Source organism: Chrysochloris asiatica, unplaced genomic scaffold (assembly GCF_000296735.1).
Source record: "Chrysochloris asiatica unplaced genomic scaffold, ChrAsi1.0 scaffold00007, whole genome shotgun sequence".
In the NCBI taxonomy this organism is placed as follows: domain Eukaryota; kingdom Metazoa; phylum Chordata; class Mammalia; order Afrosoricida; family Chrysochloridae; genus Chrysochloris; species Chrysochloris asiatica.
The window spans coordinates 6,828,823-6,846,284 of NW_006408525.1; the positions used below are offsets into that span (position 1 = coordinate 6,828,823).

At 41.9% G+C, this 17,462-nt stretch overlaps 1 protein-coding gene across 1 annotated transcript in view; it reads right to left on the reverse strand.

Moving 5' to 3' along the window:
* USP32 (ubiquitin specific peptidase 32) overlaps positions 1-17,178 on the reverse strand; it is a 214,833-nt gene extending 197,655 nt beyond the window's left edge. Inside the window, exon 1 of the mRNA XM_006832353.1 lies at positions 16,840-17,178. Coding sequence (XP_006832416.1) covers positions 16,840-16,897 — 58 coding nt within the window. The 5' untranslated portion in view covers positions 16,898-17,178. The remainder of the gene's footprint in view (positions 1-16,839) is intronic.
* Positions 17,179-17,462: the final 284 nt, after the last annotated feature.

Here is a 17,462-nt window from a genome sequence, read left to right on the forward strand (position 1 = left end):
TGGGTCAGGCGCACCTTAGTCCTCAAGCTGACATCTCTGTTAAGCTATATCTCAAAAAAAGAAAAAAATGTACACATACTCAATAAATCCTTCAAATATTACAAAAAAATGTGTAGCGTTCCCACTCATTTCCAAGATGGTGGAGAAATACAGCATTCCAAAATCTTATGAAGCAGCATTTGCAAAGGCATGTGGTGTTCAAGCAAAGATCAAAGCACAAGAACCCTGTTTTGCCAAGCTAAAAAGAGTGTGTGTATCTTCCCCTGAAGGGCAGCTGAGTAAAATTATCAGGTGTGTTTTTCAGAAAGATCCTCGGACATACTCATATACACAGAATATAAAGAATGCATTGTGGGAGTAAGAGACTAATAGTCTGAGGAGCTGATGAAGGTCTTTTCTAAGGCTGTGACTATGAATATGGAACAGATTAAGATATACCACCAAAGAGACACTGTGATCAATTAAATATGAACAAAGTTAAAAAGATAAGAGTCTCAGCTGATAACCAAGGTTCTGGCTTGGGCCAGTGGATGAATCCCATAGATGCAATGCATGAACAGATCTGTTGAAAAAGTTGCATTTAGTTGCATTTATTGTACTCTACTGCAATATAAAAAATATGCTCCACTCAAAATGGAACATTTTACTGAGACTTTATTTACTGCCAAGTACTCATTCAACTGATGTCCTATTTCATTATTTACATATATTTGCTTGGCAATCTTTTACCAACTTCAATTTAATATCTATGGTAGCAGTGATCCGACAATATAAAATGCTTCCACCATTAAATAATTGCTCCTTACTATACCTGGTGTCCTGGTGTGACACTGTGGGCTAATGCATCAGACTGCAAAGTCGTTTGAACTGCAAAGTCAGTGGTTCAAGCTCACCAGCTGCTCTTTGGAAACCCTACACAGGGTCGCTATGGGTCGGAATCAACTCGACGGCACTTAACAACAACAACATACCTGGTGTAGCACTGCAGGATAATGTACTGGACCACAAGGTTGGTTTGAAACACAAGGTCAGCAGTTCAAACTCACCAGCCACTCCTCAGAAACCTTATATAGAGTTGCTATCAGTTAGAAATGGTAGCGTACTGGTTACAAATCGGGCTGCTAACCTCAAGGTTGGCAGTTCGAAACTACCAGCCGTTCCACAGGAGAAGGATGAGGCTTTCTGCTCCCAGGAAGATTTACAGAAATCTTTTTTAGGAAATTTATGGAAACCCGTGCAGGGTCACTATGAGTCGAAACCAACTCCATGGTACTTAACAACAACAATCAGAACTGACTCGCCAGCACTTAATAACAACAACATACCTCTAGGGGAGCATGATGGCTCCATGTGATAAGCACTGGACTGCAAACCACAAGGTCCATGGCTCATGCCCACCAGCCGCTCCGCCGGAGAAAGATGAGAGGCTTTCTGCTCCTGCAAAGATCACTAAAAAGCTTTGGAAACCCTATAAAGGGTCACTGAGTCAGAACCGACTCTATGGCACTTATCAACATAACTCTAAGCATAAAAAGAATGAGCACTTTTTGTCCTTCATATAATCAGCTGTAAAGAGGTTTTTTCAAGTCACTATCTATGACAAAGATTAACTTCTAATCTACAGACCTCCATTCAGTTCAAGACTCATTTATGGATATTCTCATAAACTAAATCTCTAAATCAAAATTTATTCATTAAGCAACTGTTAACAAACCCACCACTAGTCCTTACTAGACCAGTAACTTCCAAAACCGCGTTTAAAGCAGAGACAATACTGACATAATGATATGTTAAATACAACTAACCATTTTTCAAAGTATTATAGGCATTAAAATATATAAGAGCAGGCTTCAATAGTTAATGGGAAATTAAAATGTTAGAATTTCTCCACGAGCTTTCTGAAGCCCCCTCATATATTAAATGTGCACATATACATACATATACTAAATCAAGTATGTATGTGCACATATACATACATATACTAAATCAAGTTTCAATCTAGTTTTTAGAAAAAATGTTTTGATATGCAATTCACTCATTCAACAAATAGAGCTCTTGTAGTAAAGCGGTTACCAGTCTGGCTGCTACTCTCAAGATCAGCAGCTCAAAACTACCAGCTGTTCCATGGGAGAAAGGTGAGGCTTTCTGCTCCTGTAAAGATTTACTGCCCCAGAAACTCTATACAGGGTCACTATGAGTCGGAACCAACTCCACAGCACATAACCACCATCACCAATAACTGGCAGGCACTATGCAAGTGTAGGAAATAGAGCAGTAAACAAACACATATGCCCTTATATGGAGTTTTATAGTCCTAGTGGTACATGACCATGAAAACTACACTCTACAACATTTTCCACACCTCCATGCCATCCCATCCCACGCCAATCTCCAACTGATCCCTACTCAGTCCTGAAGCTTAAGTCAGGATCCATAAGACCAGAGCATTTGTTATCGTTAAGTACCACTGAGATGGTTCTACTTATAGTGACTGTGTCTAATTTAAGTCACCGACCTTGTGATTAACAGTCCAGTGCTTATCTTACAGCACCACACCAGGACCCTAAGATGAAGTATAGAGGTTATTTTGAAGGAACTTTCCGAATAATTACTTAGTAAAAGAAATAGAGCTCTGGTAGCTAGTGGTTACAAATGGGGCTGCGAACCGCAAGGTCAGCAGTACAAAACTGCCAGCTGTTCCGTGGGAGAAAGATGAGGCTTTCTGCTCCCATAAAGATTTACAGCCTCGGAAACCCTGTACAGGGTCGCTATGAGTCGGAATCAACTCCACAGCACATAACAGCAACAACAACAATAACAAAAGAAATAGAACTTAAAAACTAAAGAGTAGAAGGAAAGAAATGTAAATATTATTTTTAAATAATTCTGGTTTTTGAGATAGCTACCAAAGAATGTGTTCTACCAAAATTGAAGAGTACATCAAGAAAGGCAACAAAAGACTCAACATAGACAAGAAGGGAATCAGGGATAATGATGAAGATCCTAGGACTGCAATTACGCTCAAAGCACAAGGACAATCAGTACAGACTGGAGCTGACCAGAGGCTCTAGGATATCTCTCTTAAGATGATGTAATGAGTAGACACCTGAAATGCCTGAGCACAGGGAGAAGTTTTAAACAACTGGTGGATGCAACTTAAGGTTGAATTACATACACAGAAACCTAAACAAAAGGCAATTATTTTTAAACAAGAGAAATCAAGGGGAAAGTGATCTAGTATATTACATGGCTTAGCTATGAAGAACATTAATAAAGGCCTAAGAAAAGACGTCACTTTGATGACTAACGTTCAGCTAACCTAAGTCATTGTCTTCAATGACCTCACATACATGTGAAAACTGGAAAATGAAAATGGAATTGATATATTCTAATTGTGGTATTGGCAAAGAATATTGAATGTACATGGATCGCCACCCCCCCCCCAAAAAAAAAAAAACTAAAAACAAATCAGTTGCAAAAAAAGCGAGGTCTGACCTCCAACTTCACCAGGGGAAAGCAGAACCAAACTTAACAGGCCACAGCCGATTCCTATGAGGCAAGGATCTGCCATGCCCCTACAACCTTTCCACCAATTCTGACTCCAATCATCCCTCCCAAACACTCTACTTCTCAGCTGAGTTCAGTAATTCATTGCAATGGCCACACAGAACTCGCAGATCAGACTCATTACAATTGGGTTTATTAGTAAAGTTAACAAGATTAGAGAAGTTCAGCAAGAAGCTTCTTCTCTGTCCTACCCATAGATAGACCTCTCTCTGGCCCTTGGCCCGGCCTCTGCCCTGGCAGCGCTACAAAGCTATTTGTTGTTAAGTTCTGTCACATCATTTCCAACTCAGTGGCACTGAATAGGGTTTCCAGGAACGGTTGGTGGGTCTGAACTGCCGACCTTGTGAGGAGTAGTAGTAGTCTACTGCTTATCCAAAAGTTCTTTTAATACGGTTCGTAAATGCACAAAAGGCACTTCACTTCACTATAACCTCAACCCAAAAGTGTTTAGCTCTAGTCCAGTGGGTCAGCAAACCTAGCTCCCCAAATCAGTGCCTGGAGGCACCTCAATCCACAAGTAAGCCTCCTGCCCAAAGGTACTCAGCTTTACTCACTTCATGTGCCAGGAAGCCCACCACTCTGTCTCATACACTATCTCATATTCCTCTGTGACTCCTGCTATGTCTTTGGTGTCAAAGCTTTCTGTCTCTGGATGAAGAAGCTTCAGTGGATAGGGGTCTCAGGGTACAAAGGACACCACTCCCTGCCTCTGAGCTGGCTATTTTAAACCCCTCAGGTAGGCAAAACTGACCAATTCCATTAGATTCCCAAGTTTTTACAATCACAATTAACCCTCTTACCATTCACTCACATCTGAATCAAATAATGCTGTCGCATCTTCCCCCACATTCTCTTACACAGACCCATCTGGTGGGAGTTACAAACACTCTGACTGGAAAAGCCATATAAAATAATCCACTCCATCAGTTGTAGAACAAATACAATGAGAATGTTTCTTAGAATCAACTCTTCAACTGCTTACTTTGGACACATCATCAGGAAAGACCAACTGCTATAAAAGAACATGATGTTTGGTAATGAAGAGAGAGACAGGGTCAGTGAAAGTGAGGAAAACCTTCAGTGAGATGGAATGACACAAAAGTCACAACAGTGCATTCAAACATGCCAATGATTGTGAAGAGAGGCAGGACCAGGTGGCATTTCGTTGTTTTAAGGTCTTCTTGAGTTAGAGGTGACTAATAACAAGTATGTACGCACTGAACACTGATCTAACCAAAAAGACAAAATATACATACAAACATACATACATGTACAGGGTAAGTTAAAAAGTACTGCTACTACAAAAGCAGCAAATACAAAGGCCCTGAGCTAGAAAAATGCTCCAAGACCAGAAGGCAGCGAGCAATGGACTGCTAACTGCAAGGTTGGTGGCTCAAACCTACCAGTCACTCCTTTATACAGGTTTACTATGAGTCAGAACCAACTCCACGGCACTTAACAGTGTGGCTAGGTGTATAGGAGTGAAAGTATTATGAGAGACTGAAGCTTTAACTAAGACAAATTATGGTCTTGGTGTGGTGCTGTAGGACAAGCACTGGACTGCTAACCACAAGGTCAGTGGTTCAAACTCACCAGTAGCTCCTCAGAAACCCTATACAGGGTCACTATGAGTCACAACCAATTCAACAGCACTTAAGAACATGCCAATGACCCTGGTGACACACTGGTTAAGCACTCAGCTGCAAAATGAGAGGTTGGAGTGTCAAATCTTCCGGTCGCTCCATAGGAGACAGATGTCTGCTTTCATGAAGATTTACAACCTTGGAAGCCCTATAGGGCTGGTCTACTCTGTCCTATGGGGACACTAGGAGTCAGAATTTGACTCAATGGCAGTAAGTTTGGTTTAGTTTAGGCCACTATATAGGAGCCCTGGTGGTGTGGTGGTTAAGTGCCTGGCTACTAACTGAAAGGTCTAGGGTTTGAACCCACCAGCCACTCTGTGGGAGAAAGATAGGGCAATCAGATTCTGTACAGAGTACAGCTTCAGAAACCCTATAGGGCAGTTTTACTACATCCTGTGAAGGTCACTAAGGAGCTCTGGTAGCACAGTGGTTACAAATCGGGCTGTGAACCACAAGGTCAGCAGTTCGAAACTACCTGCTGTTCCACGGGAGAAAGATGAGGCTTTCTGCTCCCGTAAAGGTTTATAGCCTCGGAAACCCTGTACAGGGTCACTATGAGTCGGAACTGACTCCACGGCACATAACAACAATAGACGAACTACATATTTTATTCTAAAGTAATTATAAAATCTGAAAGAAAGGAGGCATCCTGGTGGTGCAACACTTAAGCATTCATTACCCAACTAAAAGGTTGGTGGCTCAAACCTACCCGTCAACTCCATGAGAGAAAGACCTAGTGATTTGCTTCCATAAAGACTGTTGTTGTTGTTAAGAATGCCAAGTTGGTTCCGACTCACAGCAACCATACACAAGGTTTCGAGGAGTGATGGTGGGTTTGAACAACTCACCACTGCAGCTAGCAGTCCAGTGCTTATCTTACAGCACTACCCCAGGACTCCAAGCTGAAAGCGTAGACTACTCTATTCAAGTGACCCTAGATATGCAGCCAGATGACTTAATGAAAGGTGACTGACTTCTCAGCACAAAGGTAGAAAGTGGTTGGGGTGCAAAGAATGACATCGTCCCAGAGGAAGTGAGGGCCGCAAAAAAAACTTCATGTTAAAGAACTTTCTGATATACTCCACACCACTGAAAGCACAAAAGATAAAATGCTAGAAGCTGATCCAAAAGTCTGCAGGCCAAAAAACCCATGAAGTAGTTCTACTTTGTCACAAGGAGTCAGAGTCAGAATCGACTAGAAGGCACACAACAAGAAAAGGACTAGCAGGACCTGATTTAAATGTTTAAAGTGTACATTGGCTGCTGTGTGAAGCGATTTAGAGAGCCATTGCACAGTGCCTTAAAAAGACATGAAAGCAGCTTGAACTAGCGTGGTGGCAGAAGTTAACACACTGAATTGAATAACAGGACTTGATGACACATTCAAACTGGAGGGAGATAAAGGGAATAAGTCAGATAGTGAGAGAAAGGTGGGAATGGAGACTGTCTCTAGATTTCTGGCTTTACCAATTGTGTATAAGAGTGGTGTCATTTAAAGCCATGGGAAAGCTGGAGGAGGCCTACCTTGCTAGAAGGGTTCTTTTCATAACGAAATCTCTCCAGACCCTTTCATGAGGGAAAGTCATTACTAAAAGGCATGCAACCATAGCAAATCTTAAAAGGCTTTTTCCACAGGAGTTCAGATGCTGGAACAATCTAACTTCTTAATAGAAATGAAAGAGAAGCTACAGAACTTCCTCTGTAAAACCTCATTTTAACAGTTTTGCTTTTTTTTAATGCAATCCAGTACAAAGGCCTATAAGAACCATGCTACAGCAAGATTCCAAAACATCTGATTTCTTCACAAGATACTGATGAACTTAGGATCTCCCTAAAATAAAGAAAGCCTTATGCTGATGAATATTAATTTTCTAAACAAAAGGAATGTTAAGGGAAAGCCTTGAATACTAGTCAGCTTTGAATACATAAGTCGCAGACTATAAACATTAATATTAAATACCCAAAAAGCTAGTTTCATCAGGTTTATGTGTCAGTAACTATTCCAAGAGCTCTTTATTATTCAATGAGAAAAACAAGTACACTTATGGCTTATGAGATGGGGGCTGCTCAATTTAAAGAAAACCATCACGAAGCACAAAAGACAAAAGCAGAAGCATAAACAAAGACAAGCCTCAAAAAGAGAAGCCACGCTTCCTGGATGCTGTTGTTGTTATTAAGTGCTGTTCGTCGGTTCCCACTCAAAGCAACCCTGTACGGGGGGTTCCAAGGAGCAACTGGTGAGTGTGAACTACCGACCTGTGATTCAAGCCAACCTTACGATCCGGTGCTTTACCCCACAGCGCCATACCAGCAGTCCATACTTCCAGGATACAGTATGAAAAGAACTGTCATTATCACCTCAACTTTTTCAATACCACTTTCGAACTACCAACTTTTAATTCATAAATAAATTCCTCTACTACTCCAGCTGTTTTATATTAAAGCTTCTAACCCAAATTCTCAGCATAAATCTCTGGTGCTCCAAACACAACAGATTTTCTATAAGCAGAACAAGAATAATTACTTCCTTTTTCCTGTGGCCTATCATATAATCAGAAAGGAGCTCTGGTAGCGTAGTGGTTACGAATCGGGCTGCGAACCTTAAGGTCAGCGGTTCGAAACTACCAGCCGCTCCGCAGGAGAAAGATGAGGCTTTCTACTCCCGTAAAGATTTACACCCTCGGAAACCCTGTACAGGGTCGCTATGGGTCGGAACCGACTCGACGGCACTTAACAACAACAACAACATCATATAATCAGAAGTCCTGGTGTGGTGCTGTGGGATAAAGCACTGGACCACGTGGTTGGTGTGAACCACAAGGTGGGCAGTTCAAACTCACCAGCTGCTCCTTGGAAATCCTATACATGGTTGCTATGAGTTAGCACCAACTCGATGGTACTTCACAACAACAATCATATAAACAAGCACCCCAAACCCTCGCTTTCACCAGAGAAAACACCTGAAGATTTGTTGGTTACCACATTCTCAACTCTAGAAATCTTTCTAGGAGTCAACCCTGAGTACTGTCATTGGGCAATCCCACTATCTAAGCACGAAGACAATGAACACGAAAAAACAAGTAACAGCTGTCCAGTTTGGTAAATGAAGAAATCACTGGCCATCAAGTGATGTCACTTCATTCTGTTCATCGCCCCAAATCAGTGTATTTATCTCCACTGTGTCACTGACACTCCAAAAGTTATGAACTGGGGAGTTTAAAGAACACCACCTTGGTAGCTACTCAGACGACTATGCGTGGGGGGCTTCCAAAAGTTCACGGAAAACTTAAATGAAAAAGATAAAGACATTTTCCCATAAACTTTCTGAAGCCCTCTCATATATGAGCCAACTAATTTAAAACTGCAGGGTTTTTTCTTTATAAACAGTAAGAAATAGCTATCGACTTGGAAGGCACTTAACAGCAGCAAGGTATACTTGCAAAAGACTTAACAAAAATCTACCATTCCTCATTACTGCTAAAGAGGTCACTTATGAATTTCACAAACTCAGATGAAGGAAAACAAATGCTTTAATAAGAACTAACAGTACATGCCCAAAGATATCCTGACTGTGAAAATGTTTACAGTTATAGAATTAAATATTATGCTACAACAGCTAACATCAAATCATAGGTGGTACAATATTAATATTAATACAATGGAACTCCGTGAACAAACGCTCGTTGGTTGGGGAGTCAAGGTTTTAAATTAACAACAATAACAAGGGTTGGTGGATAAGCAAAATGAAAAGTACTGTATTTGCAACTATTACATTCTTAATTGCTCCACTAGCAGACACAGCAACCTAAAAGTGGCTAGGAAATTAAATTCTCTAACACACAGTTATTGAACACACACTATGCAATGAGTACAGTATTAGGGGCATATTGAGATGTGATTACAAGGACGGGCTCTGGAGCCAATCTCCCGAGATTAAAAAGCCAGCTCCTACTATTTATGAGTTGTGTGACTAGCTTAGATAACTTTTTCTCCAAAAAACTACTGCAGACCCTTAGGACTCCTATAATGAGGTCTGGGGCACAACAGTTAAGCACTCAGCTGCTAACCAAAAGTTGATGGTTCAAACCAAATGGATACTCTGTGAGAGAAAGACAAAGCCATCTGCTTCTGTAAAAATTACAGCTTAGGAAATGCTATGGGACAGTTCTACTCTGTAACAAGGGGTCACCATGACTAGAAAATTCCTCAGTGGCACCTGACAAACAACACGATTCCTATAAATTCCAGCTGTGCAAGAGATAATGACTGTGGTACAAAGAAACCATATAATATACTCTGACATTACAAGTAAATAAGTAGTTGTTGTTGTTGTTAAGTGCCATCAAGTCTGTTCTGACTCATAGCAACCCTGTACAGGGTTTCCAAGGAGCAGCTGATGGGTTTGAACCACCAACCTTATAGTTAGCAGTCCAGTATTTACCTACAGTGCCAAACCAGGATTCCAAATAGCAGTTGGTGGTGGTGGTGGTAAGTGCCGCTGAGTCGGTTCTGACCCATAGTGACCTTGTATGGATTTCCGAGAAGCGACTGGTGAGCTTGAGCCACCAACCTTGCAGTTCAAACAGTTTTGCAGTCTAGCGCATTAACCCACAGTGTCACATAATTTAACTTCTCTAAGCCTTGGTATTCTATTCTGTAAACTCAGAGACTGTTGTGAGGATAATCCATATAAAAGGACTTATAATACTGTGATAAAAATACCATAAATATTAACTAATACAGAATTACTAGGCACTGAAGATGTAATATAAATAAAACAAGATCCTCAAAGACTTTACAATGTAACAGAGTCCAGATTGGCCTAGGCTTTGATGGATTTAGGATTACTCATTTTTTGCCCCCCAAATACTCCTATCAATTCGAGCTACGGGAGACCCAGAGCATTCCTATCAATCGAGGTGTGGGAAGAGATCTGTGAGAAAGAAAAAATTGTTATCCCTGGCATTTTAAAGTACACAACTAGTATCAAGCAGTAAAACTAGAATTAAAGGTATAAAGATGGGAATACATGTTGTTAAGTGCTATCAAGTCGATGCCAACTCATAGTGAATTCTGTCAATTCTTCCTCAGATGCATCTCCTAAATTCACCATCTTCTAGCCCAGTGCCTTCTCACTTTTCACTTAGACTACTGTACAGCTACCATCTTCTTGCCTCCAGTTACTCCCTTTTTCAGTTCACCTTCACTATAAATTACTTTTCTAAAAAGGTAATCTGATGTGTGACTGAAAACTTCCAATGACTGGTTTTCCATGTCATTATTTGATAAATATTATTCACCAGAGTTTGGCATCAACACCTATCATTTTACCTTCAAATCCCATCATTCTGTCCAAACATCACACACATTCATCCCATCCCACCCACTTATACCCACAGCTCTAAGACACTCAGCTTCCTAGAATACATACATCTTTGACTTTCACACATCCAAGTACAAACTGCTCCTTTTGCCTAACTCCTACTCCCATCTTTCATATCCAATTCCAATGCCAGTTCTTCCACAAAGCCTTTCCATACAAGCACATACATATTTTGAAGTCCTACAGTACTTCTTCCTTCTTCTCTGCACTATAAAACATGTTAATCATTTATAAATGACATACATATATACTTTTGCATATATTATGAAAATTTATCAAACATAGCCAAAATAGGATTATAAGTGAAACCACTAAACCCACTGCCATCGGAGTGGATTCAGACTCACAGTGACCTTTTTAGACAGAGTAGAACTGCTCTGTAGAGTTTCCTAGGTAGTGTAGCTTTACGGGAGCAGACAGCTTCATCTTTCGAGTGGCTGGCTGGTAGGACTGAACCATCAACCTTGAAGTCAGCAGCTTAACCCAATGCACCACCCGCACTATAAGTGAAAGTTCTAATATTTTATTGAAGGATCAATGGTTAAGTGCTCATTTGCTAGCCACAGGATCAGTGGTTTGAAGCCACCAGTTATTCCGAGGGAGAAAAGATACTGTGGCCGTCTGTTTCCATAGAGATTACAGTCTTGGAGACACTATGGGGCAATTCTATTCTGTCCTATAAGGCTGCAATGAGTCAGAAGCCACTCCACAGCAACAGGTAATACTTTATTCTCACCTCCTATGGAGCCCCGGTGTGGTGCTGTGAGAGACAGCACTGGACCGCAAGGTCGGTTTGAACCACAAGTTCAGCAGTTCAAACTCCCCAGCAACTCCTTGGAAACCCTATATAGGCTCACTATAAGTCAAAACCGACTGACGGAACTTAACAATGAATGGTCTTAGCAATGGCGGCACTGCAGGATAAGCACTGGACTTCTAATCACGAGGTTGGTGATCCAAACCCACCAGGCGCTCAGCAAGAGAAACATGAGGCTTTCTGTTCCCATAAAGATTTACAGTCTCAGAAACCTGATACAGGGTTGCTATGAGTAGACAACACTTAACAACAACATGATGGTCTTGTATACCCTTTGAAATGTGTATCATCAGTCATAAGTGAGATCACTGACCGAGGCTAGTGAATCTTAATCAAACTTTATTTCTTCAGAGACTAATTTAGCCAACATGCATTAAGAATTTGTGGTGGAACAAACAAGGAGCAAAATTATGAAAACTTCTTAAGACAGTACTAGACACCTTCAGGGAATGAGCTGCTGGTCTGAGGGCTCAAGACTACACAGGGAACACCATGGTCAACTGACATAACATAATCCAATGACAATATCCTATACATCCTACTTTTGTTGAGTAGCAATGGGGCAAACAAAGGTGTTAACTACTGGTCTCTCTCTGCACAGAGAAGAGTGATGAAAATTGAAGATGCTTGGAAACAGTTAATACATTGAATTAATGGAACATGTGAACAACCATGAGACAAGAAGTAAATGGTGCCTGGCTACATTACCAACTGCTCTGAAACAGATCACATTAGAAGGTCCAAGACAGTGTGAGAGAAAACATAGAAAAAAACTCAACATTATTTAGGAAAAAAAAAAAAAAAAAGACCAGACATACTATGGTCAGATAAAGGTAGAACCCTTAAACTATGGCCCTTGGTCATCCTTCAGATCTGGAACTAAACTCACCTTTGTGGTTCAGTTTTCAGCCAAGCAGTGGACAGGTATAGCAGGGGCACAACAACACTAGTGAGGTATGTACACCATAGAATGGTCAACCATTCAAGATCAAAAGAGCATCATCTACATAGGGACAAAATTCAGAAGGCTAGGTAGCAAAGGAAGAAGGGAAACAATAATCGCAGGGAGCAAGAGGACCCAGGATTGCAGCACTGAAATTAAACAAAGTCTATGATTTGCTGACTGCAAAACTGATGATCTGCTCTATAAACCTCAATTCACAATAAAAAGGTTTTTTTTTAATTTGCTAAATTTATAATATATTCACAGATGTGTATATAATTCACCTATTCAGTGGAATGTGGGCACTAAACCCTACTTAGAGACTACCAGAAAATTACCCACAGTTTATTACCACAATTTAAAAGCTAGTAATTTAAATTCAGCCCACCCTAGCTTTAAAAAAAAGAACCTAAAATCCTCAGTTTCCATAATGAAAGGAAAGAAAGAGGAACAGGGAAGAAGAAAGAAGAATTGAAAAGCTGGAAATGTTTAAGGTTCCTTAGAGTTCTGTAATACTCTAAACTGCAACTCAATTTTTATTTAATGTTTTTGAATGATAACTATGTTCAAAGGATTTTAAATACATTTTTAGGAATATACAAGCCACAGCCTTAAATGCAGTAAGAAGCAGCAAAGGAATGAAGAATTTACTGCTTAAATTCTCAGTACTCATGAAACACATTAGGCAGACTTTTGTACAAAACACAATCTAAGTTTACTCGTGTTCTGCTCAAAAAATTTAAGAAAGAGAAATGCAAACAGAAAATAAAAGCCATCACTAATATATCTCCTTAAAAAAAATTTTAGGTATACTTTCAGAAAAAGATTGCTTATATAACTGACACAGAGTGTAGCTAACATAACATAGTATAGCCAATCTTGTGCATTTCTGGAGCTTCTGAAAAGTAAATGAGAAGTCACTATTATGCCCTTTCACTCAGATCTAGGAACTGTTATCTGTCAATAACATAACACTTCATTTCCAGACACCGCTCTGCAAGATAAACTGCCGCAACTCCTTATTTGCATATAATTTATACATGACTATTTTCTTTTTAATACTACCTAATTATGGTGTGGCATTGTGGGCTAATACGTCAGACTGCAAAGTCGTTTGAACTGCAAGGTCGGTGGTTCAAGCTCACCAACTGCTCCTTGGAAACCCTATACAGGGGTTGCTATGGGTCGGAATCTACTCAAGGGCACTTAACAACAATCATGGCTAGGACTCCTAGTGTGACGCTGTACGATAAGCAGTTAACTACAAACCAGAAGGTAGGCAGTTCAAACCCACCAGCTCTTTGGAAATCCTATACAGCAGGAGTGGGGAACCCTTGCCCTGCCAAAATTTACATCATTCTCAGGCCAAACAAAATTATCAACTTAAAGTTAGCCTACTGTATTTGATCAAACATTTAATTAAGTCGCTGCTCCTCGAAAACCCTATACGGGGTCACTATGGGTTGGAACCGACTCAACAGCATTTCACAACAACGTGATGGCTCTGGTGTGCTGCAGGTTAATGCGCTGGACTGCAAGGTCTGTTTGAATCAGAAAGTCAGTAGGTCAAGCTCACCAGCCATTCCTTGAAAGCCCTATACAGGATCCCTACGGGTCGGAACCGACTTGACGCCACTTAACAACAATGCGATGGCTGGAGTCCTGGTGTAACACTGTAGGATAAACAAGGGACCAAGAGGTCGTTTGAACTGCAAGGTCAGCAGTTCAAATTCACCAGCTACTCCTCGAAAACACTGTCAGGGTCAATATAATTCAAAACAGATTTGACGGCACTTAGCTGGAACTGCAGTTGCCGAGGCAGGGCTAGGCCAAATGATTTTGCAGACCTTACATGGCCCGCAGGCCAGACATTCCCCACCCCTGCCATACAGAGTCACTATGAATTAGAACCAATTCAAAAGCACTTAACGTTCTTAGGTGCCATCAAGTTGGTATCAATTCATAGCAACCCTATGCACAACAGAACGAAACACTGCCCAATCCTGGGCCAACAAACATTTATGATGTTGTTAAGTACCATGGAGTCGGTTCTGACTCATAGTGACCCTACACAGGGTTTCTGAGGCTGCAAATCTTTACAGGAGCAGAAAGCCTCATCTTTCTCCCATGGAAGAGCTGGTAGTTTCGAACTGCCAACCTTGAGATTAGCAGCCTGATTTGTAACCACTACACTACCAGACAAACAATTATGGCTAAGTATTATTTAGTGCTCAGTAATTTTAAGAAAAGCTAAGGGGGAGGCATCAGTAATTTATCAAGCTTATTTTCCCACTTGCCCTGTACACCTTAGGCACTACAAACATTTAAGAACAATGGATGCAGGGTTTAGTATCTATTTAGATTATACAAGAGGCAAAAAAAAAAAAAAGGTCCCTAAAGAGTTTACAAACCATTGTTTAGCTCTACCAAAAGCTTTATAAACTCTTTCTGTCCCCTTACAGAAAGAAATGCTATATAATATTTGACATTTACGAAGGGAAGCAGTATCATGTTTAAAACAGTTACCACATTAAAAAAAAAAAAAAGCAAAAACTCCTGTTTTACATTTAGAAACGTTACTTTAACAACTTGATTCTCCCTTTTGCTTTAATTTTCTTCTCCAGAGAAAATGATAAAATACAAATTCATTCAGTTCACCTATTATAAATTAAAATCTTTGCAATAATGTTTTAATACTTTCCTACCTCTTCAAAATACATGTGCATTAAAATTCAACAGGCAGATACTTTATAACACACTGAACAAAACCCTTCAGTCAGACCAGTTTAAAATGTTCCAACTATTAACTGCATTTAGATTAACAAAGGTACAATTTTAGTTATGAGATTAAGCATGCCAGAATTGGATAAAGGCTTAATTTAGAATTCCTTAATGCCAGGCACATCACTGATATTCACAACCTCAAATTTAAGAAACTAAACACTTCTGAACCTTGAAGCTGTAAATCAGTTTGACTGATGTCCTCTTTCATGCCATGTAAGCCATTGCCTAATTGAGGCCAGACCTGTCGGGCTCCAACAGCATCCCGGAAATGACTAGACTACTAGGTTGGAAACACATCAAGAATTTGGAATATTCTCATATTGAGGCAGGGGGGAAAGGCACAAGTAAGACTGTCCACAAGAACAACTGCGGTAGTGTTGCATAGGTATAAAACACATTTTGTGCTGTTGGTTGTTATTTTGATAAATCCACAAGCAATACATCTAAATTCTGTATTGATTTTTAGGTGATGGCCCACTGCATTTATCCCTCCTTCCTATACATGAACAAGAGTTTGCTACAAAATTCCCACTCTAAATGCCTGTCTTTAAATCTTTTACATCCTTTGATACTAAAAGCATCACCTTTAGCTGCTTTCTTGACTTAGAAACCTGTTAACAGTTAATGCTTGGTACCTAATCTGCTTAACTGCCTTCAATTCTTACCAAGAAAATTCACTAAATGTCGAAAATAAATACACACATACACAAACACTCAAATCCCAGTATGAAAAAATTAAGTCACATCAGGCCATCAACTGTGCAATAGACATTTCCAGTTAGCTTGTGCTTTAGTGATCATGGTCAGCGGAATCAGAGTAAGTGGTAGGGGGGCTGGAGCTGTTAACAACATACAGTGCATCAGAGCCAGTAAGTAGCAGGCCAGGACCGACAGCAAAGCAAGTCTCTAAAAGGAGCTAACACACAATATCAGAATGCTGAATTTCCGAATACCATCTTATGGGGGGCGGGGGTGAGAACTGGGAATCAAGTGCAATTAAAAGGCTTTGGCCAATGTCTGAGATGAAACCTTAGACAGAAGGTCTTGTGGCAACACCAGCTGTCCAGTCTCATCTCACCTCAAATACAACTTAATTTCAGGTCGTTCTTATCAAAGTCAGTCGCTCAAAGGCTGGGGTTGGGGGGAGGCAGAGTGAATAGTGATAGTCCCCAAGGGACAGGGCAAAGGCCCTCGGCAAAGACAGAGGCTGACCAGTAGAAAAGGGGCTTCTACTAGCAAAGGAGAAGAGCGCTTGCAGCTGCCTCCCTCTTCTTTCTAGCCAAGGCTGTTAGGTACGAGGTTAAAATGTTGCTGGAGATTTGTATGAAGGAGTGATATGAAGAAAATGGCAGTAAAGGATGAGGGAGGCTGGAAGGGCTGGAGTGACCCAAGAAAAGAGGGAGAGGACTTCCCTGGACACATTCAGGATAACAACGCCACCAGATAGCACCGGCATTACCCTGCCAGCGCCCCCATACCCTTTCTCTCTGGGAAAGCTTCGCCCCCTTCCAGAGGCTCCCAATTTCCAAACACTGCTTCCCATGCGACCCCTCTCTCCCATAATATTCCCCATCTCTGGCCTCTTTTCCTACCGCCTCAAGCGCCCCCACGCTCTCAACCTCCCCTCCCTTTCGGGTCACCCACCCTAGGACAGCCTGTCGCCAGCCTCCCCGGCAGCTCGCCCGAACCCCTCCCCCCTCACCTCTCCTCAGCGCCTCCTCGTAGCTGAGGAATCCGATCCGTGACTCCTTGGCGCCCATGCTCCCCTCATCCCCTCGGCCGGGGGTCGGAGCCTGATCTCGCCCCCACCCCCCTCCCGCCTTCTCCTCGGCGTCCCTGGGTGACGGTGTCGGCGTCCCTTAACCCCCTCCTCTTCCCCAACACTAACAAGTGCGGCTTCTGCCCCAGCGGCTCCTCCCGGTCGCCGCCACCGCCTCCATGCCGAATCACGTGATCCGCTCCCACCCCGCCCCCTTCCCCTCCCTCCTACTCCGCCCTTCTCTCTCTCTTCCCCTCCCTTCCCTTCCTAGTTCACGCCCTCGCCCCTCCCCCGCCCCCTCCCGCCAACCCCGTCAAGGGTCACCTGACCCGAGACCCAGGATTGTTCCGGGTAATGGCCGCCAGGGGCCAAACGCTCCGCCCCACCCCACGCTGACCGCGCGCAGGAGCGTAGGGGAGGAGTCGGATCTTAACACGTAACGCATCATCCCCACCCTCCCGCCAATCCGAAGTCGCGGGGCCCAGGAGTCGCCGCCTGTAAGAGCGGATGGTGACTTCCGGGGCGCGCGAGGCTTCCTTCTGGCGTTTGACAGGCGGGGTCCGAGC